Raw genomic sequence first — 21318 nt, forward strand, 5'->3', positions numbered from 1 at the left:
CCCAAAGCAATAATTACTCACAAAAAACGGCTTAGTTTCGAGGTAGGCGGTTCCGTAAAACGACTTGACGATTTGAGGACCAGCAGGTTTTAATAAACCTTGAGGTGGTTTTTGATTTAAATAGCCACGAAACACCGCGGTCATTTCGTTGGCGCCCTGGGTGAGTTCAGCCCAGCTGTGTCCCCCGATGTCTTCGTCGGTCATGATGTACCAATGTTCCAAATCTTCTTTTGTTCGGAAATAATAAACAATGTGATCGTGCTTCATCATTCTTTTCCTCCCATCATGAGTATCCTCCGCGGGTGCCAACAAGGCTTTGTAAGAACTGAAGATTTTCGTCATATATTTCCAAGAACGCTTGTAAGCTTGCCAATTCACTTCAACCGTGACTTTTTCGTTTTTTTGTTCTTCTTGCCGAAAGACAATTTCATTTTTGTTCTTTTGATTCTCTCTGGGCGTGGTTTCGGTTGCTAAGTAACGGGCTACACCATTATTTCGCAGGGTGACACGTTCCCACAACCAGAACGTGCTTCTTGGAATTGCGGTGAAAGAACTTGGGCTTGAAGATAACAGTCTGTTCAGCACAGTTGAAGCCATTGGGCATGCAAAGAAAACTAAGTCATCATTTTAACCTACAAAAACCTGTATGGAAATGAAATTTTACATCTACATTCCAGACACAACAAAAAAAGTTTTGCAACATGTAATATGCTTCCATGAGTAAGTTTAGTGACGTATTCTTCGTGCACAGATTTGCTCAAAAGAACCCAACGGGCTGAAACAATGAGCATGAAAAATTGAAACATTAGCCATCTAACCAGAGGTTTCGAGTACTCGGCAACTGTTGACATCAATCACATGCATAGTTGCATACAATTAAAGATACCGCATAAAATAGCCCTAAAAACGTTCTCATAACAAAAACAAAAAAGGATTTCGTTTCAGATACTAGTCACACCTGATTGATTAACTAATAATCATGTACACATATGACATCACAATGATCTAAATTTTAACAGTGGGATTGCAGTTTAGATTAAGCTCAGGATTTGGTCGCGCAGTTTTGTATGAAGTCGGCAATAAAACCTATCACGATGGAATGGAATCTTAACAAGGAACTAAATCATCAATATAATCAAAGAAACCTTGTGCACAAGAACAATTGTTTCGAGATTATGAATTAATACATCGGATATTTGAACATCAACATAATGATGAAAGTCAATACATTCGTTTGTATTACAAAATATGTAACCGAGTCGTTCATTATGCACTGACACGTAAATGACGATGCGACAGACTGCTAGAAGCAGTGGGAGACCAAGCGACTCATTCGGAGTCCTCTGCTCCTGTATTACACGTCGTTAAGTGACTCGCAAAGACACAGCCGTATGCCCTTGAGCGCGTTAAACCAACGCATGAACTACATATCAAAAATAAATCAGACAGTGGAGGAGCTACCATTTTTTCTTGAAAGCTGTTTGCTTTTCTCAAACATAAAATCTCAGAATCGTGGTAAAGCAAAAAAGATGTTTAAAATTTTAATAAAACAATGTGGGTTTCAAAAAGAAAGAAGTCCCATTATAAAACCGACTTGCAAAATTTAAGATTTTGTCAAAAAATAAAATTTCCATTTGTCGCAGGCACTGGTCAATAAAAGGCATCCTTAGGTGCAAATTAACATCAAGGCTTTGATTTGGTGGAAGAACCAAGCTGGAGAGCTTTTAGCGCCATCGATAGTGAGCTTGCTTTTTTAAGTTCCTCGTTGTCTGATGGCAAAACGTCTTTGTAAATTGCCACTGATTTGGCAATGACCTTTTCGGCTTCAGAAAACATCTGACAATTGAAGTAAACAGTGGCGAGCTTGAACATCTCCCTTCCTGCCTCAATGCTATTCGAACCGAACCGCATTGAAACCACCTTCAAGCTTGCATTTATATGATCAAGAGCTGACTTGTAGTCTTTCTTCAAACTGTAAAACCAATTGCAATATTGAGACAAGTCAATAACACAGCTTCTGTATGAAAAATAGTAGTAAAAGTGTAAACCGCTAAAAATAAGCTTGTTATTCAGAAGCCTCATATAGAAAAGATAAATAAAGTACAATCTTCGAAATGAATTTTGAAGCTTCTGGTTTGTAGGAAACAACGACACCATGTCACAGGTCTGCAGCGATCATAAGTTGGAAAGTGAGCCAACTTTATCATTGTATCCCCGTGATTGAGTAAGAATCAAGTTTAACAATGTTATCAGAACCAGTAATGCTTCAAACTCCCAGATGAGCCCAGCCCATCAACATGTCACAGCATACACGGAATGTACCAAACATGAATATATTTTCAAAAGAGCCATATGGAGTGGGTGGCAGTGTGGTAGCTTCCCATACCTGTAACAGTAGGCGACTTGATCGTGTAGGCTCGCTATTGCGTGGTGGTTGTGGTAGAGGATTGCCTTCATTCCATCCAAACAAGTCTCATGCGTCCGCAGTGCAGCGTCTATGCCCTTTGTCTGCAGTTGCTGGGCTGCCAAATTACTCATGCTCTGTGAACAGACAGAAATATTCAACACAACTAAGAAAATATTATTTTGTAACATCGACTCTACCAACTTTTCACTTTTGATGCTTTGTAGTAACACCTTCATTTTCGTTGAAAACGTTCGTTAAACACGTTCATGAACTTTTTTAATGACAATCGCTTTAACATTTTACAGTAAAACTAGAAATAGGTCACATCAATACCTGTTTAAAAATTAATATATAGTGCTTCATTGGAAGCTAAAGAGCAAAAAAATCACAAAAGATGAATTTCATAAAAAGCAGCTAAACTATTACCACAAATCTATTGTAGGTTCTGCAAGCATTGGTCAAGTCGTAGACTTGTCTGCAAGCTTCGTTGGCACATCTCCCTTGTATGGTCTGATCAGTAACATCCTTGCTTTCAAGGATAAGCATCGGTCCATCGCAGGCTGGGCACTTGTACGCGGTGAACTGCTGCGCAAACGCTCTTTGATCACTATCGCCTAAGCAGTAAAAATTTTCGTTTATAACAAAGCACTGAAGTGTATCAATTACAGTCATCCGTTTCTCTTGTAACTGCAACTGCGCAATGCAGGCAGTTTTAGCTGAAATATTTTAAACAACAACCTTCTATGGGCAGAAATCAATCTACGAGGAAAGAACGTTGACATGTGTGCGAATTGTTTATAGCTTCACAACTTCCTCATACCTAAATATTTAAGTTCTTCCGAGTCCCCTAACCTTTCTTTCGGCATCACACCGCTTTCTAGTTGTTGGGTGTCAAAAGTCCACATCAGCTCATCCCGAGCTGGTAGTAAGAATCTTATCAAACCCTCGGATACTACCTAAAGTGTTTAACTATGGCAGGATGCAAAGGAAATTGAAAATCTAAAATTTAAATCATTGAATCCTAAAAACCAAAGGTTCAACAAACGTTTCGAAAACTATGCTGTTTCCATCTTCATAAGGCTACTAATTCATTCAACCTTCAGCACTGAAGAAAACAGTACATCTTAGTTTTCAAAACCTCTGCAGAAGTACAGAACATAAGTTTCGTTTTACCATTTTGAGCTCGGTAGTTTTATTTAGATTGACAAAGCATTCTAACCACCATTTTGTTTTTTAAACTATTAACAGCTTATGAAATTCTTAATTACTAAATCAAAGTTGCTAATATAAACCAACAGATATCAGAATTTTGGGATGGTAATATTCTTTGCCAGCAACTGAAGCTTTTATTATGCTAATTATCGAGGACATAAGTCTAAGAGCTACACTTTAAATAGGAAAAAATCCACTCACCTTCTTTAAAGTTGGCACAGGCTTCGCACTGACATTTGAAGAAATATTGCTCTTTCAAAATCTTTTGCCTATCTTCGTATGAATGCCTGCTGATGCATGGACCGTAGCAATGCTCCAATTCACTACCTTTGCTTATGGAGTGGATGGCTCGAACCTACATGATGATCAAGGATGGTTGAAACAAAGCAGCAACCAAACTAACGAAATATAAAGTTTGGAAAATAAAAAACAACAATTCGAACAAGCCTAAAATGGAATGAGTCTGATGACCAATACCGACGAATGCATCGTATGAATTAAATTAATTAAACGGTCAATGGCGATCTCTGCAACGCGAAACTTAAAAATTAAAGATGCCAACGACAGAGAAAAGCGAAGGAGTCGTTGCAGACAACTGGTCGACCCTGATGTTTCGGGACCAAGATCAGGCTTCTTTAAAGCAAAGTGGAGAGAGAATGCCGAATACGAAAAAGCAAGATCCTGGTTACAAGTCACTAAAAACCTTTTCTGCATAAAAAAAACAAATTCTGTCAATGAGTGAGATAAATTTGATGATACAGAAATTTATATTAAACTTGGATGCATAGGAAATTTGAAAAAGGTGAAAGCTGATGGCTTTTTACTTTCAGAAGTCATCAAGGGTAAAAAAGGCTGACATTTCCTGCACTGACCAGTATCCGTCGTCCGGTGAAGCTGATGACAGTGTTTGGATTGCAGCCGTGGTTTAGAAGGCTCGTGGATGGGAAGATGGCGGAAGCTATGCGTTGCTGCGTCATCGTCGTCACCTCTGCTAGAATTACACGATGATGACTAAGAAAGATTTATTTAGTTGACTTCCCCGACAACAAACCAATCCTTTTTTCTATTGATTCAACGATTTTTAGACGTTGATTCAATGCAAAATGAACTGGTTTTCTGGTTGGGATATGGATATCAATCAGGGAGTTGTGAACAATCATTTCCAAGAACCTGAATTAGACATTAAGTTTATACCGCAACACATCGGCTACGATAGTGGAACTGCATGCACACCACAGTTGTCACCAACATTTTACTGGGAAAAAAAACTTGAAACATAATGGTGTTGGTGTCACCAAAAAACATATGCGGTGGTCGATGTTTTATGTATCAAATTTATATTCAACTTAAAGTTTTTTACCCGTGTCATTTTTTGGTTCATCTGGTATAACGCTGTAAACGGCTTGACAGTTCGTATATAACTGCAACATATGACGCTTCAACAAGAATGCGAGTATGTCTTGAAAGCTTCGTGGTAATTCTGAAATTTAACATTAATCTAGCTTAGTATTCAGGAAACCATAATGCAAGGTATAACCATAAAGTCCATAATGTAAGCTATAATTACGCTAAAAAGAGTACCATAAAGAAATACAATGATAATGAAAATATATATTGCACTTTACCTTTAGACAGAAATCCTGCAGGTTGCTTGAGTTTAGCGACAGGTGCCAAGGGGGCCATTGTTTTACAAATATCCAGCGTTTTTTCTTTGAACATGTCTATGTCAGAAAATCCTTTTGTTTTCTCGGAATGATTGAACAAGTTTTTCAATGACATCTTTGCAAATGACAGTTTCAATTCGGCTTCGAGAGGCTCGATTTGATTTTGAACATGATTATTGGAAGACTTCTTTTGCTTATTAGCCCAGCTGATCTGAAGACATCGGTTCACAACCCTAGCGAGATAGCTTGCATACAGAGCACATTTAGTAACGACTATTTTTGTGTGTTCTGGTTCATGTGTTTGCAAAGAAAACACACTCCAATAATCGGCGTGGTAGGGCTCGCTTTGGTCATCTTGTGGCTTGGGAATCTCAGAAGAATGTTTTTGGGTCTTTTTAAGACTTTTTTTCTTGCTGTTTGAAACTTTGCTGTCAAGATAAGTGTTTTGTATTTGTGAAGAAATGAGCATACAGTGGTGTTTGAGCTTCTCAGCACCTTGGTCCAAACTACACATTTCGTACGCAGCGCATAACAGCGTTCGTATTGCCAGATGAGCATAAACATCTATCTGAAAATGAGCAAAAAATCACAGGTTGTTTCTTGTAAAGCTAATCTTGCAATAAACAACTAGGCCTATCACGTTGCTAAATTTGCAAGAAAAATAGTAAGTTTTCGTTGCTTTAAAATTTTAAAAATGCTGATACATGTATTCAACCCATTAAGCATAAGGTACGAACAGACATTAAAGCTTTCTCGTTGAAATTTTTCTGAGACAAACAACTTGTCGCCAGGTTTACGCTAACAATCTGAAAAACGAAAGCAAACAGAAAACTGTCCGCATTGAACAGCTAACCTTTTGACAAAAACAAACAAACTGAAATTCAAAACTTTTTTCTAAACTGGTTTTAACAAAGATCCAATTTTACACACCCTTTGCAGGACAGGCCACATGCTGCATTCTAACCAATGATAGACAACCCACGCTTGTTCCCGACACCTTTCATCACAATACAAAGCCTTTGAACAACCGTAACATGGTACCCCGTGCAGTCTGCAATCCTGTAATTCATGCAGCAGTTGTTGCATAAAACTAGGATTAATTATTATGTTTAAGCTCTAATGCCACTAATACGCGAAACTACCAGGAATAACCTGTCAAGGCTTTGTCAGTCCGAGGATAAAGATTCAAAACCAACCAACCAATGCTTAGTGAAAAACTTGTATTACTTAAAATTCCGGAATGGCCCGTTTCGGTGAGTCCGATTCGGTGAGTCCGATTCGGTGAGTCTGATCCCTTAACGGGGGATTTTTTCAATTTTTTTTTTTAATTATCGGGTACCGTAGCCTAATTAGCATTGCCGTTTTAGGGTTAGGGGTTTGGGGTTAGTGTTAGGGGTTAGAGGTTAGAAACTCACTAAATCAGACTCACCGAATCGGACTCACCGAATAGTAGCAGACCCTAAAATTCAGTGCTAGATCAATCAAGCAAGTGCATTCTAGACTGTGTTCACAATACCTTGTAGCAATAATTGCAGCAATAGTTGGATAACTTTTCATGTAAAACTCCACTGAAAAGCTCCTCACTAAGAATATTGCTTCCAGGCTTTAACATTGACGTTGCTATCAAGTGTCTACCTAGAAACAAAAGTACCGTACTTCAAGTCTAGAAGAAATACACATTTTTGCAAAACAAATTACAATACAGCATTTTGATAATTAGTTTTTATATACTAATTGATCATATGGTTACCTTTAATTGGATGTCTGTCCACCTTGATACATGAAGAAACCCCCTTAATGTTAGCATTATCACCACCTGGATGAAAATCACTTTAAATGGCATGTTACGACTGAGTGGTGAGAGCATCTATATAACGTTAGAAAGATCTTTGGTTCAGCACCACTCTAGCACATGCAGGTGTCACTGCAAGAAGCTAAATGAAAGCCGCTGATGGCTGACTAGACAAATTGGAGATACTACATCTACTGTGTTGCATCTGTAACTCATGACGCACTTGCATGTCATCACAATAGACACAAAATCATTATTTTTACAACGCTTAGACAAAACTATAATTCTCACATGACATTGTCAATCAAGTGGTAGCTTTTTCAGGGTGGTTTTGAAAACATTTCAATAACATACTGACTGATGAGCAAAATAGTGGGAATACCTGCTTAATGTACAGTAAGGAACAAATAATAAGCCCAAAATGTAAACACAAAAATCATGTTCAGCAAACGTTTCGAAAACTATACTATATATCTTCAATCTTCATCTTCAGTGCTATGAAGTCAGTAGCCTATAGTTCTTGAAACGTTTGCTGAGTTCATGAGTTTAGTATCTACATTTATTGATATGTTAAGAAATCAAAAAAATGTACAAAATACCATCAGTTAAAATAATACAGCACCGTATAACTGGGGAATATCTTCATCTTCCTTTTTCTGAGTATCCAAGGAATTTGTATCATGAAGTTTTACTTTGCTTTTCACAACGAGTGCTTGCAAAACATCCAATTCCTAAACGCAATGATTTGATCGTAATGAACAATAATACCAGTAGTAACTAGTAACATTCATCCAGAAAATGGCAAACATTATAATTACGGAAACAAATCATTAAATCTTGCTTTGGCGAAATATTTCACCTCATCACATACCTTACACCCAACAGCCTTATATTGAGTGCTTTTCAGAGATAGATTGACACAGCGAGAACATTTTCCATACTCCTTCAAATGCCAGTATGACCAAGCTAATCTGTTCATCAATTCAACAAACCTAAAAAATATTTGCACGAACATACTTATTTTGATCTACACATCTGTGTGGTACATCTATAACCATAACTCATCAGTAAATCAGTTACACCAATAATCATGACTTGAAATTATTGATAAACATACCTTGCATCATCATGGCAGCTGTTAGCAAAGGCTCTGTTTATATCGGTGACACACTCTTCATACTTCTTCAAGCGAAACAATGCAGTTGCTCGATTTGAATACACAAGCCCCAAAGGATACTCTACAATAACAAAATCAAGAAAATTTTTGAAAATCAAAGATATTTCAACTACCGTACATCAAAAGAATTTACTCTCAAGCAAACATTTTTCTGAAATAGATTCATCAAATGCTGACTGCTGAGTACCATATAAGAATAAGCTGATCAAACTATTCCATGTTGTACAATAGATAGAGCTTCGCTTTTACCAGTATGATCGTTGTTTATTTTTGATTCATAGTCAAAGTCATTTAGGCAATCATTAATGTTCAAATTGCAATGTTTTGTTTAAAGTTAAAACCTAGGCCACACAAAACTGTATGCAAATGTTTTGCAACATTTTTTTTTTTTAGATGTTGGCTCATACTTGCTCTGGAAAAGCTTATGACGAGGTTAAATCTATCTTCAGAAATTAGGCAAAAGGGTAAGTGAAAGTAAAATGGATGAGAACCTGTGATCTACATCATTTCAACATAAATGGTTTAGTAATTACGGTAGTACCGGTACTCTTATATGACATGGGCAAGCTTTTTGATTATCAGCTGCTAATTAATATAATTCGCCTAGTCTCTAAATATTAAAATTAAGACAGCTAGAGGTAAAAAACAGAAATACTAACTTGTCTACAAATAAAATATTACTCGCACCATTCCTGACTTTTTTAGAACTTTTGTGACTGCTTCGATGTAAAGCAGGACAGTACAACAATGCCTGGGTATAATATTCCAAAGCAGATGTAAACTTTTTCTGATGGAAGCAAGTTTCTCCAGAATGATTTAAACGAATTGCATCTTGGTATGACTTGTTACCATCATGGTTTGACATAATATCACTAGAAACTGTGAATCTATATCAAGATAAAGTTACAAGTAGTAAAAAATATCAAAAAAATTGATGAATATCAAAGATTCCCTTTAAAACCTCAACCACCAATTCATATGCCCACTTGGCCATGTGTCCAGCCTCAAAACTAAGAAGGGCATTTCTTTAGTTTTAGAAAAAAATTCCTACTCTCTTAACAATTTTATACATAACAACTATTAACTTAACCAATGGCAGAAAGAACACATGAGTTGTAAGTTAGCATTGATTTCAAGAAGAGAAAGAAATAGTTTGTTCACAACCCTAAAAACCTACTGTAAGTAACCTATTAGAAATATATAGTAGTATTTTTTTAAGTAAAATCTCAATCAGATACAAAAAGGGTGCAAAAGTTAGTTATGCAAAAATAGGGGTGCAAAAGTTAGTGCCTTCCCTAGCTAAATAAAATATTTGAAGTTCTTTTTTGTCCAGACGATTTCTATCTTTTACTAACGAAAGTTACACAAAAAATTATTTATTGTAATAGGCCTATACTTCAGTTGCGAAGAAATAGATTTGAGCTGTGAATTTGATTTTCAATCAAAGGCTTTAATTCAGTGTGGGTCCTAATCAAGAAGTGATTTTGGATAGAAAAGTATTCAAACGGTGACCAAAAACGACAAAACTTGTCAAACTTCTCTGGAAGTAAGCCGCCAGACCCCCAAACAGTTTATTAAATTTGTATTTAAGACTAGTACGGTACCGTAGATATTATTGATTTTCATTTGTTTTTGTTAAATAAATAATTGATGGAATAATTAACATATACAATTATACAGTATATATAGTACGATATACTACTGATAGTTCAGTTGGTTAGGGCATGACTTTGTAAATGAAGAAGTTTCAGAGCTGGTGTACAAGTCTCCGCCCTGGTAAGAAATACCATAAAAAAATGACGTCATAGACAGGATTTGACCAAGACAAATGGGTTAAAGCGTGGCGTGTGAATAGTAAAGCAAAGGTAAATTAGTTTCACCCTATATGTTTGGTTGATTCCTGTCTATGATGTCATGGTATTTTTTACCAGGGCGAAGACTTTTACACCAGCTACGAAGTTTCAATATCACGCAGCACTGGTTTGACTCTCGAGGTGTGTGCTTGAGCAATACATTCTAAGGACTGCTCTCCATTTAGCAGCACCTAATGGATGGAATAATTCCCCGGCAACAAAACTTCAACAATCGGAAAACTGCTCTCTGCCAATCTCGGTAACCTGCCTTTCGTCAAAAGCCTGTACAGTCTACAAGTACAAACCCTTACCTTAATCCTTAAACCTTCCTAACTTTAATCCTAACTCTGGCAACACCTGATTGTAACCATGACAACAAGTGTGTAAAAATAGCCGCTTCGTATAAATTTGTTTACGACAACTTGCTTTAGTTTCTGTTTGGCTCTGAGAGTGAGAGACTGAGAGAGAACTGAGAAGTTCGGTTCGGTGAGCAACGGAGCATTGATCAACTTTGTAAATTTGCATGCACTTAATCAGCGTTGCCATTAAAAAATTAAACATTTGTTTTTGGCTTGAAAGCTCTATGCTTGAAAGTGAACCAAGCACCATATGCAGTGATTTTCAAACTTGGTTTGGTTGGCTTTGAATCTTTTTCGCCCCGTTAGCTCATTGGTTACGCGCCCGGCACAAGATCACGCAGCGCTGGTTCGACTCTCGGGGTGTGCGCTTGAGCAACGCATTTCAGGATGCTCTCCATTCAGCGGCACCCAATGAATGGAATAATTCCCCGGCAACAAAACTTCAACAATCGGAAAACTTCTCTCTGCCAATCTCGGTAACCGGCCCTGCGTCAAAAGCCTCTACAAGTATGCAAAACTACCAGGAATAACCTATCAAGGCTTTGTCAGTCCGAGAATAAAAATTTAAAAACCAAATACCAACCTTTATCCTCGGACCGGCAAGGTAGGTGTTGTATTTCCGTTTGATTAACTTAGATATACCACACTTTAATAGATTACACACAGACCACTTTATTGTACTTTCTCTCCGCTGAATCTATCTCATGCTCTAGTCTCGTAACAGTCGCACATAGTACAAACGATAGGCTAGTGAAACGTAACAATGGTTTCTATGACGAAACACTACATCCCTCCTTTTTTTTAAACTTTAAAATACGGTACAGATCACAATAGTTAATGCAGCTTTAACATTGAAAAACAAGAATATGAATGAGCTTTTATGAACTGCTACAGCTGCACTTTAGTGGCGACTCAATTACGAAACAATTGGTGACATAAACGGTATGTACATAGAACATCAGATCAGGCTATTACTATTTCGACGATATGCCTTAATATGCAAGTATGAAGCAAGACATAAACAAATAAGAAAATTGTTAGTATGTGGTAGGTTACTCCAATACACGTAAAAACAGAACTACACAATATTACCACATACAGTAAACATGTTTATGTGAGAACATAGTCATTAAACCTTGTTGGTTTAGTTATAGGCTACAGCGAGAAGATCTACGTTCTGGCATTTGTAAACGTGGGGGTGATAGATTCATTGAATCTGATTCATCGACAGTGACTAGTGGTGAGTCGTAAGTCTCACTTTCACAAGGACTATTGTCTGGACTGATATACTTCTTAAAGAAAGACGAATTACGTTTTAGTTCAATACCATCCTTATCCATAACAGTGACCTCACCCTTTTCTTTCGAGACAACTGTTTGAGGGACAGGTTTAAATGTAGGAGACAATTTAGAAGTTTTAGGATTTCTAACTAAGACTTCATCACCCATTTTTATTTCCGACTCTACAGCCCCCCTTTTTTCGTCAGCATAGCTTTTACTTTTCAATTTGTTCTCCCAATCACGATCTCTGACTTCTTCGTCGAACTGTTGTGGCTCACGACACAATTCTGGAAGTTTCGTTTTCATTTCTCGTCCAAACATCAAATAGTACGGAGATGCACCAGTGGATGACTGTGGTGTCGATCGATAAGCCATCAGGAATTTACTGATCTCCTCTTTCCATTCTTTTCCGTCCACATGTGCAATTCTGATCGCTTTCATCAACGTTCTGTTTTGTCGCTCCACCTCTCCATTTGCTTGTGGCCACAATGGCGTCGACTTTTCATGCTTTATGCCGTACTCGGTTAAGAAATTTTCAAACTCTGAAGAAACAAATTGTGGCCCATTATCAGTTCTCAAAGAAACTGGCACACCGAATCGTGCAAACACAGGCACAATTGCGTCTATTATTTTCGTGGTGGTAGTAGACTTCAAGACAGCTATTTCATAGTACCTACTGTAGTAGTCTACAATAACTAAAATGTTTTCACCGCTTGGCAACGGTCCAAGAATGTCAGCAGAACAAGCTTGCCATGGACCGTTCGGAGGAACCACTCTTGTCATCGGCTCCGGTCTTGCATATTCGCTTGTCACTTGGCAACCATGACATTTCCTACACAACTTCTCTGCATCACTGTCCATTTTAGGCCACCACACTTTCGTGCGTAGTCTATTCTTAGTTTTAACGATTCCCTGGTGTCCTTCATGTGCAAGCTCCAAAACGCGTTCTCGCAAAGACTTTGGAATTACTAGTCGTGTTCCTCTTAAAATTAATTCACCATAACAACAAAGTTCATCCTTGACATGTAAATAGCTAAATTGAGAACACTTTGACCAATCGCCAGATTTGACATATTTTCGAATTTCTTCAAACTCCTTGTCACGAGCAGACTCTCTTTCAATTTCTAGCGGTGTTAATGCAACTGGAGTACTGCTTATTGCTACTAACCTCACAAAATCGTACTCTTCATGCGAACCGTCTTCTTTTGATTGTGTGGAGTTGAGTCTTGATAAGGCATCTGCAATGTTCGTACGTCCCGGTCTGTAAACAACTTTGAAATCATAAGCTTGTAACCTTAAAACCCATCTTTCTATTCTGGCAGAGGGTTTGGACGTTTTGTTATAAATAAACTGTAAAGGTTTATGGTCTGTTTCCAGCTCAAATTCTTTCCCGAACACATACAGATTAAAGCGTTCACATGCCCAAACTAATCCTAAAGCTTCCTTTTCTGTTTGGCTATAACGCTTCTCAATGTCAGAAAGACTCCTTGACGCATAGGCAATTACGCGCCATAACCCATCCTGTAGCTGTGTAAGAACAGCTCCTAAACCGACTGGTGATGCATCTGCAATAATGCGTGTCTTGCAATCGGTTCGGAAAAATGCTAATGCATTAGCTTTGGTCATCAATGATTTCAGCTGTTCAAAAGCTTGTTGCTGCTCCTGCTTCCACTCAAATTTAACTTCTTTCTTTGTCAGATCAAGTATAGGCCTAGCGATCGTAGCAAGATTTGGAATAAATTTAGAAGAGTATTGAACCAATCCCATAAATGATCTTGCTTCACTTGAAGTTTTCGGTGGTTCTGCATTCAGTATTGCTGCGACTTTTTCCTCGCTAGGACTGACACCTTGCTTGCTCAGATTGTGTCCAAAAAACGTCAGCTTCGGTAAACGAAATTGGCATTTATGTTTGTTCAAGGTTAATCCGGCTTCCCGTAGTTTTTCTAAAACATTAATCAATCTTTGATCATGTTCTTCTTTGTTCTTCCCGTACACAATTACATCGTCTGCGATGTTGGCTACTCCTTGGCATTTCTTCAACACATCGCACAGAATCTTTTGGTACTTCTCTGGAGCGGAGTTGATTCCAAACATCAAACGTTTATAGCGATACAGTCCTTTATGCGTCACAAATGTTGTGATGTAACGACTTTCTGGCTCTAACATAATTTGATGGAAACCCCACTTTAAATCGAGTTTACTAAACATAGTGCTACCATTCATTCGATGCAACAAATCTTCAATTGTTGGAATGGGATGTCGTTCCCGGATGATTGCTTCATTCGCTCGACGCATGTCTACACACAATCGTACATCCCCATCTGGCTTTGGGATAATAACAACGGGTGAAACCCAACCTGTAGGTCCCTCGGGAACTTCTTCAATGATGTCTGCGTCGAGTAGGTCTTGCAATTTGCACTCAACTTTACCCCTAAGTTGAAATGGAACTTTACGTACTGGTTGAGCCACGGGCTTTACCGATGTGTCAATGTGTAACTTTAATTCATAATTTTTTAAAAGTCCCACCCCATTAAACAGTTTAGGGTAACTATCAAAAACATCATTACACAGATTGTTTACACGTGAAGGGCCAATACGCAATACACTTAATTTTTCTGCAGTATCTCTACTTAAGAGACTGGGTGCATCACAGTTAACTACAATAAAATCAGTTACACAGGCACAATTAGTATCCTCACAAATTACTTCTGCAGTAAAAGTACCTAGTGTAGGTAACGGTGTAGTACTCCCATATGAATACAAAGATTTAGCTGATTTCCGACATTGGGCAACAACATTACGACATTTTAACCATTCCCAAGTATCTTTACTAATCACATTACTGGCAGCACCTGAATCGATCAAAACATCAGATAATTTTACACCACCAACTTTCAAAGTTATTGTACAAGAGTTCTTACGTGTCCCTTGTAAGTTGAAAAGTTCTTCTTTGTTGCTCTCCTCGTTTTCTGCGAAAATAAAAGTCTTTCCTTCTTCTTCCTCTAATGTATTGGTATTGGACTTGCGCTGCACTGGTCTCCGCGACGGCGTATTCCGATTCATCTTGACGTCAGAAGGATATTGTGACGTCACACATCTATTCGTTCGGGACCGTGTTCGACATTGTAAAGCAAAATGTCCGACTTTGCCACATTTGTTACATTGCTTGCCTCTTGCTGGGCATTGTTGATCAAACTTAAAATGTCCAGTCTTACCACAAGCAAAACATACTTTCCCTTCCTTCTTAATTGAAGGCAATGTGCGTCGATGCTCTGGGTGGCGCACTTCGTTGACATGAACTGATGACGTAGGCTGCATTGTCTTTAATTGATTTTCGACATCTTCATGAGCTTTTGCAATAACTATTGCATCATTCAAAACTAGGTTATTTTTTTCGAGCAACTTTCTTCTCAATATGTTAGAAGCACATTTTTCAATAACTTGATCTCGAATGTAGTCATCTCTATTGGTTCCAAATTCACACAACGTTGCTTGCTGGCGCAAACGGCAAATAAATTTATCAATTGTCTCGTCATGGGCTTGCGTCAGCTGTCGAAACTTGTATCTTTCAAAAGGAACATTAGATTTAGGCAAAAAGTACTCATCCAAAATTGCTAGAGTATCGTTAAAAGACTTACTGTCGTCATTTTCGTCCACGAGGCTGAAATAAACCTCTTGAACCTCTTCTCCAGCTGTGTGTAACAACAACGCTTGCTTTTGTTTATCGTCTGCGATTCCTTTACTGACAGTAAAAAGAGAAAATGACCTTTTCCACTGCTTCCATTTTTGTCCTAAACCATGTGGATCACCTTGCACTTGAAACGATTTGAGACTGCCTAGTTCGTAGGCCAGCGGGTTGCTTCGGGTTACAGTAACTTGTTCAGCCATCCTTCACTTAAATCCTCGTCGCCATTGTTGTATTTCCGTTTGATTAACTTAGATATACCACACTTTAATAGATTACACACAGACCACTTTATTGTACTTTCTCTCCGCTGAATCTATCTCATGCTCTAGTCTCGTAACAGTCGCACATAGTACAAACGATAGGCTAGTGAAACGTAACAATGGTTTCTATGACGAAACACTACAGTAGGCTCTTTAACATAAGACAGTTTTCCTTGCGAATCAGCTGATTTCAGTCATGCGACTCAGCACGTGATATTCTGACCGATCTACTCGAAAGATTTTTGATACAAAGAAAATTAAGTGAATGTGTACCGACTGCTGTCTTATATTCGTCACCAGCCAATATTCTGCAGTGCAGTTATCTTAATTCAGTTGCTTAGCCTACCTAGGGACGGTACATTACGGGACGCGCAACTCCGTTGTTCCTTCAACATTAGAAGGGTCAATTGCCAATTTAACATTTTTTTACGCTTTACTGCTGGCTTGCTTTCAACTAAAAACCTTAAATTACTTTAAAACCAACTTCACTCTTCTTATATAACCCATAAAAAGTAAAATATTTTGTAAATTACAAAAAAACGTAACCCTTCTAGTGTTGCGGATAAGCCAAAAGCGGATGAAGTTTCGCATCCCTATGATCTACAATCCCTAAGCCTACCGTACTCTCAACTGTTTCAAGTTTTAATTAATTAGCATTGCATCTGGCAGCACTCGCCAAGGGTGACTGATTTCGCCTATAAAACAGACTGGTGTGGAAATCTTCTTTCTTTTTCGATCTACGCCCTCACCACGGAAAGTCAGTGACGTTTCTCAATCCGCCTTGATCGCTTCACACGTGGCGTACTACAAGATGTACTTTCTGATACCAACAATCTAGTGTCGTTGTCAGCCACTCTTAGTCAGAAGCATTCAACCGGCAATCCCAGTAACGTTACAAATGTATCGCCACAAGCAGCGTGGCCTAATGGGTTGAGGTTAGGGCAAGTGAATAGTCATTTCGATTGCGTGGATTCGATTCCCACCCTCTGCTAATGTTCTTTTTTCTTCTGCAACTGAACTGAGTACAAGAAGGATCTTAATGTAGTAATCAATTGAGTTTATAAGGAAAATTGTCCTACCTTTCTTAATCAATGCGCCGCGGCGCAATGGTGGTAGGTGGTTCGCACGAAAAACTGTCATATGTTAAAGTGCCTACCGACTGGCAAAGCCTTGATTCGTTATTCCTGGAAAGTAGTTTCGCAAAGATCTTGACACAGGGCTGGTTACCGAGAATGGCAGAGTGAAGTGTTTCGATTGTTGAAGTGTTGTTGCAGGGGAATTATTCCATACTAGGTGCCGCTGAATGGAGAGCAGTCCTGAAATGTGGCCGAGTGGTTAGCGCGTTGGGCTCGCAGTCGAGAGCCTGCATGTTCGACGCCAGCCACTCGCACTTGCTGTTGTTTCTCTGGGCAAGAAACTTTACGATAATTGCCTCTACCCAGTGATCGATTTCGAGTAATGGGTAGTACCAAATTTAAGTCATAAATAGAGTAGACAACCGGAAACAGACATTGCAGTCGGCTGCAGCGTGGGTCAGGTGTACGTCGGAAAGCGTAGCCCGATGCATAGCGCTCAAGTCCGCTTTCCCGCAATGCAGGATAAAGATAATAAAACAAAAAACAAACAAAACAAATGCGTTACTCAAGCGCACACCCCGAGCGTCGAACTTGCGCCGCGTGATCTTGACCCGAGCGCGTAACCACTGAGCTAACGGGACACTCTTCAAAAGTTTATAATTCCTCACGACACCCTAGAAAAAGTTCCAGTTGAATTCCGGCTAAAACTATCCCGATAGTAGCATAATCGTTGCTAGTTGAAATAAGCTAAAATTAGAAATTAATTTTGGCCAAATTACGATAAGTAGGCTAGGCTATTCATGCAGATTGCCCAGTCTGACAAGATACTTTTCCTCTAAACGTATTTCTCTACTTGATCCGTTGTGTTGTGTAGTCATTTTGTATGTGAGCAGGATAGGCAGTTTTTCAATGTTTAGATTAACAGTATTCTTGATGATATGTTGTGTTTCTCTCGCATTTTCTAGGCTCTTGACCAAGGGCTAGTTACCGCAGGGCCGTTGACAGGATTTCTCGGGCCCGGTACCAATTTATTTTCGGGCTCCCTTCATTGACAATGTTATGAATATATCAAGGTTGTGTACAAACTTTTATTGATGTCGTTTAAGCATGGTCATTTAACAAATCTTGCGCAATCTTAAAATTTCTTGAATCGCAAAACTTGCTATCTCTATCTAGCGGTTGCTTTTCCGAATTTTTATTTGTCAAATGGTGCTAGAGTGTTACTTCCCGATTCCATTGATGTTTCACTGGTCATTCTAGACTCACAAGAAGAGAATTTACAGCAAAGTTAGTGCAGACACTCAGAAAGTTTTCAATTTGGTTTGAGAAAGGTGTTTGGGCGTATAGCCTACGTCAAATATTTGCTGATTGCTGCAATCTGAAAAGCGGTTTTGGCCTAATTTTTAGTGCAGAAATAGGGATAGCAAGCTTCTTACCTGTGCCAGTTCAGTTTGTGAGTTTGAACAAATATTAGCCTGTTTATTTTGAAATTTGTGTTTCGGGTAATATTCGTGGTTAGGGAAATCACTATACTAGACTAAATTCTTATTTTACTGTTTGGTGGCTGAAGTGGCCATTTTACCACCAGAAAGCTGAAGTGGGTCCGGTACCCAGAAGGGGGGCCGGTATTTTACCATCTGACAGCTGAAATGATTTATCCTCTGATGGCAATTCTTTTAGAGATCTAATTATGATCTTGATAATGTTTGAAGTCGCGGGAATTTTTTTAATCCGGGATTCTTAAATATTTCGGGTCCGGGTGCAAACGTACCACCTAGACCCCTCTGTCAACGCTCCTGGGTTACCGAGATTGACAGAGTGAAGTTTTCCGATTGTTGAAGTGTTGCTGCTGGGGAATTATTCCCTTCACTAGGTGCGGCTGAATGGAGAGCAGCCCTGAAAGTGCGTTGCTCTATAGCGCACACCTCGAGAGTCGAACTTGTGCCGCGTGATTTTGAGCCGGGCGCGTAACCACTGAGCTAACGGGGCGGACTTAACTTATATTAACGATATTAACTCAATATCAGGTCCACATTATCTTTTCAACGGCCCTGGTAACAAGTTGAGCTTTATAACATACAACAGATAAATCTGGAGCGTTTTATTATAATAACAAAGAACGTTCATTCTCTTAAAAAACAAACATTGATTGTGGAATTCTTCACAGCCTATACAGGTTTAACGATAATACAACTACGAGACCTATGGAGCCTGATAGAAAATTGCAACCAATTGAACAGAAATACTGGAATCCTCAAAGTAATTTCACGCTAGCTTTGGTTGCCATGTGCATCACCACATTTTCAGGGGTCTATAAATGCACCCTGAAGTAAAAAATTTAAGAAACATTTTTTCAGCTCAAAAGTGATAAAGAGGCCTAGCCTATATATTCCTACGCTAATTACATAAATAATGAATAATCTTTTTTGGGGGATCCAGGTGTGGCCTAGGCCTACTTTTCAACATGCACTTTTGCACTGTTGAATTCTTTGGTCATCTCCCCTCTCATTTTTTTACCGCAGACTTTTATTTCTCTTTGCAGAAATGACGTGATTAACGGTAAACAATCCAAAGAAGTTGGATAAAAGTTGAAAGTACAGGTAGTACTAGGCTACGAGCAATCAACTTCTTAACTTAAAATATGAAGGTTTTGCGAATTAAAAACAGCTAGGTTATGAAAATCTTTCTCTATATCCTTTGTACGGATCATGGTGTGGTTCTGGGTGTCCGCTTGATGTCCGAGCTACATAACCTTTGTAAGGGTCGTTGCGTGGTGTTTCGTCTTCACTTGGCATTCGTCCTTTGTAACCCTCATATGGGTCGTTGCTTGATTTTGTAGAAGAAGTTGGGTGACCAACTAAATTCGTGGTGCTGCTGCTAGAATCACGCCAGGCATGTTGTTTAGCTTCAAAAGCAGAATTTCCATGAGCTTGAAAGGATTGGTAATTCTTAGTAACGGTTTTCAACTGATAAGACGAGTAGCCATGCGCAGTCCTATAATGAAGCACAATAAATGATTGCGTCAGTGCGTGATTAATTAGAGTAGCTTATTTAATTTAAGTTCTCTTCATTTACCGGCATGTTACAGATATAGACCAGGGATATCGAAAGAAGATATCTTTACTAGATATCCCTGATATAAATCTAAGCGGATTGTTGTTCATTTATAGGCTAAATGTAGAAAAAAAGCGTAGGCTAGGCTAGTTTTTAAAATTGCTTGTCACAAGAACTGCGCAATATCCTAAGAAATTGCACATTCCGATGTGAAAACATTCTAATTCAGAAAACATAACTCAATAAGAAAGAAGGAAGTACAAATATTTCACTGCTAACAATATTGACGTGGACATTGCACTTTCCTAATCTTAAGTCACCTACTCCATGGTGGTATCTTCGCTTTCATGTTTCGTAGTGATATGTGAAGTTGACTGATGGTCCATATGGTGGCTAACATGAGTAACATCTCCCATAATTTGGCAATCAAAATCCTGCGTGGTACACCCTCGACAAAGACAGTAAGGTATTCCAAGCAGCAGTGCACAGGGAAAGCATAATATCCAGAGGCAAGGCTGATAAAATTCTTGACATTTTGGACTGGAATTTGTCACGCAAACATACGGTGTATTGTAAGGAACAGATGCTTGTAAGTTATGTGACGTTCTGTTGCAATAAGCACGCATGGCGTTGTCTAATCTTATCTCCATTGCAAAGTGTTCTCCTCTACTCAGCTTTTCCAGACAGAGATTGAACGACTTTTCCAAGTTCTCTCGTATCCGAGGATGCTTCGGATTTATATAGATTATATAACTGTTCGTGTCACAGTATGTTCGCTTATCCCGGAGTTGATATGGCATGAAGCTTGGCAAAGTAAGTAGCTGCCTCTTCATGTCTACTAATGTCTCTTGAGAGTCTATTAACATTTCTTGCGGAAACGAGGAAGCGTCAAATGGAGAAAATGAGTGCATGTCCCCCGCAAGCACATTGACGTGATTTTTGTCAAACCTGATTTTAGAATCTGCACCATGTTTGAAATACTTTGGAAGACTGCTTCTGAAGTCTTCCTCCGAGACTAAGCCAATCTGCACCTTTGAATCAAACCATTCATGCACCATTATCCACTCTTCTGTGGTAGCATCAAATATTTATGAACACGATATTCTGAAAATGAAATTCACTGTCAAGCAAACAATGAATGAAAAAGTGATAACAAGCAATTTATGCAAATATTTTTTAGTGACTTGTTTGTATTTGTGGGTAGGAAAACATTTAGCTTGACGATGAAAGCCATATATCTTGCTTCAAGAGTTCACGAAAACAAACAACGCAGTAGACGAAAATAAATTTCACGATAAAAAAACGAATGAGACAAACATAAATCAAATCGCATTATTATCTAGCCTATATTTACTGCAGTAGGACATTTATTTCTGTTGTGTACGTTTTTTCTAATCGATAGGCTACGCTACAGTAGGCTACACTTTTTCTACGATTTCTGAACAAAATGGCTTCTTTATTTGTATCTGCATCAGACTCAAGATAGTCCATCCATA

At 38.6% G+C, this 21318-nt stretch overlaps 3 protein-coding genes across 6 annotated transcripts in view; all 3 read right to left on the reverse strand.

The window, feature by feature from the left end:
- LOC145781379 (complex I intermediate-associated protein 30, mitochondrial-like) overlaps positions 1-1632 on the reverse strand; it is a 3983-nt gene extending 2351 nt beyond the window's left edge. The window contains exon 1 of the mRNA XM_082593171.1: positions 22-1632. Coding sequence (XP_082449297.1) covers positions 22-597 — 576 coding nt within the window. The 5' untranslated portion in view covers positions 598-1632. The remainder of the gene's footprint in view (positions 1-21) is intronic.
- On the reverse strand, positions 643-9082 carry LOC145781378 (protein-lysine N-methyltransferase SMYD4-like). Of its 4 annotated transcripts, none has more exons than XM_082593170.1 (14): positions 8940-9082; positions 8193-8313; positions 7947-8067; positions 7698-7806; positions 7034-7099; positions 6800-6918; positions 6214-6342; positions 5245-5851; positions 4980-5099; positions 4492-4610; positions 3821-3974; positions 2834-3021; positions 2387-2541; positions 643-1972 (listed from the first exon to the last, which is right to left on the reverse strand). In XM_082593170.1, exons 3-14 carry the CDS (start codon positions 8052-8054, stop codon positions 1684-1686), a joined length of 2163 nt encoding a protein of 720 aa, XP_082449296.1. In that variant the 5' UTR covers positions 8055-8067; positions 8193-8313; positions 8940-9082; the 3' UTR covers positions 643-1683. The 4 variants fall into 4 exon arrangements, with proteins under 4 accessions (XP_082449296.1, XP_082449294.1, XP_082449293.1 ...); XM_082593168.1 differs by having other exon boundaries at positions 4492-4607; positions 8912-8972; XM_082593167.1 differs by having other exon boundaries at positions 8912-8972.
- Positions 9083-18860: 9778 nt separating this feature from the next.
- LOC145781258 (uncharacterized) lies at positions 18861-20904 on the reverse strand. The gene is made up of 2 exons (XM_082593034.1): positions 20147-20904; positions 18861-19762 (listed from the first exon to the last, which is right to left on the reverse strand). The coding sequence occupies exons 1-2, from the start codon at positions 20878-20880 to the stop codon at positions 19441-19443; spliced, it is 1056 nt and encodes a 351-aa protein (XP_082449160.1). The 5' UTR covers positions 20881-20904; the 3' UTR covers positions 18861-19440.
- Between the last annotated feature and the right edge of the window lie 414 nt (positions 20905-21318).

This window comes from Aplidium turbinatum, chromosome 12 (genome assembly GCF_918807975.1).
Source record: "Aplidium turbinatum chromosome 12, kaAplTurb1.1, whole genome shotgun sequence".
Classification (NCBI taxonomy): domain Eukaryota; kingdom Metazoa; phylum Chordata; class Ascidiacea; order Aplousobranchia; family Polyclinidae; genus Aplidium; species Aplidium turbinatum.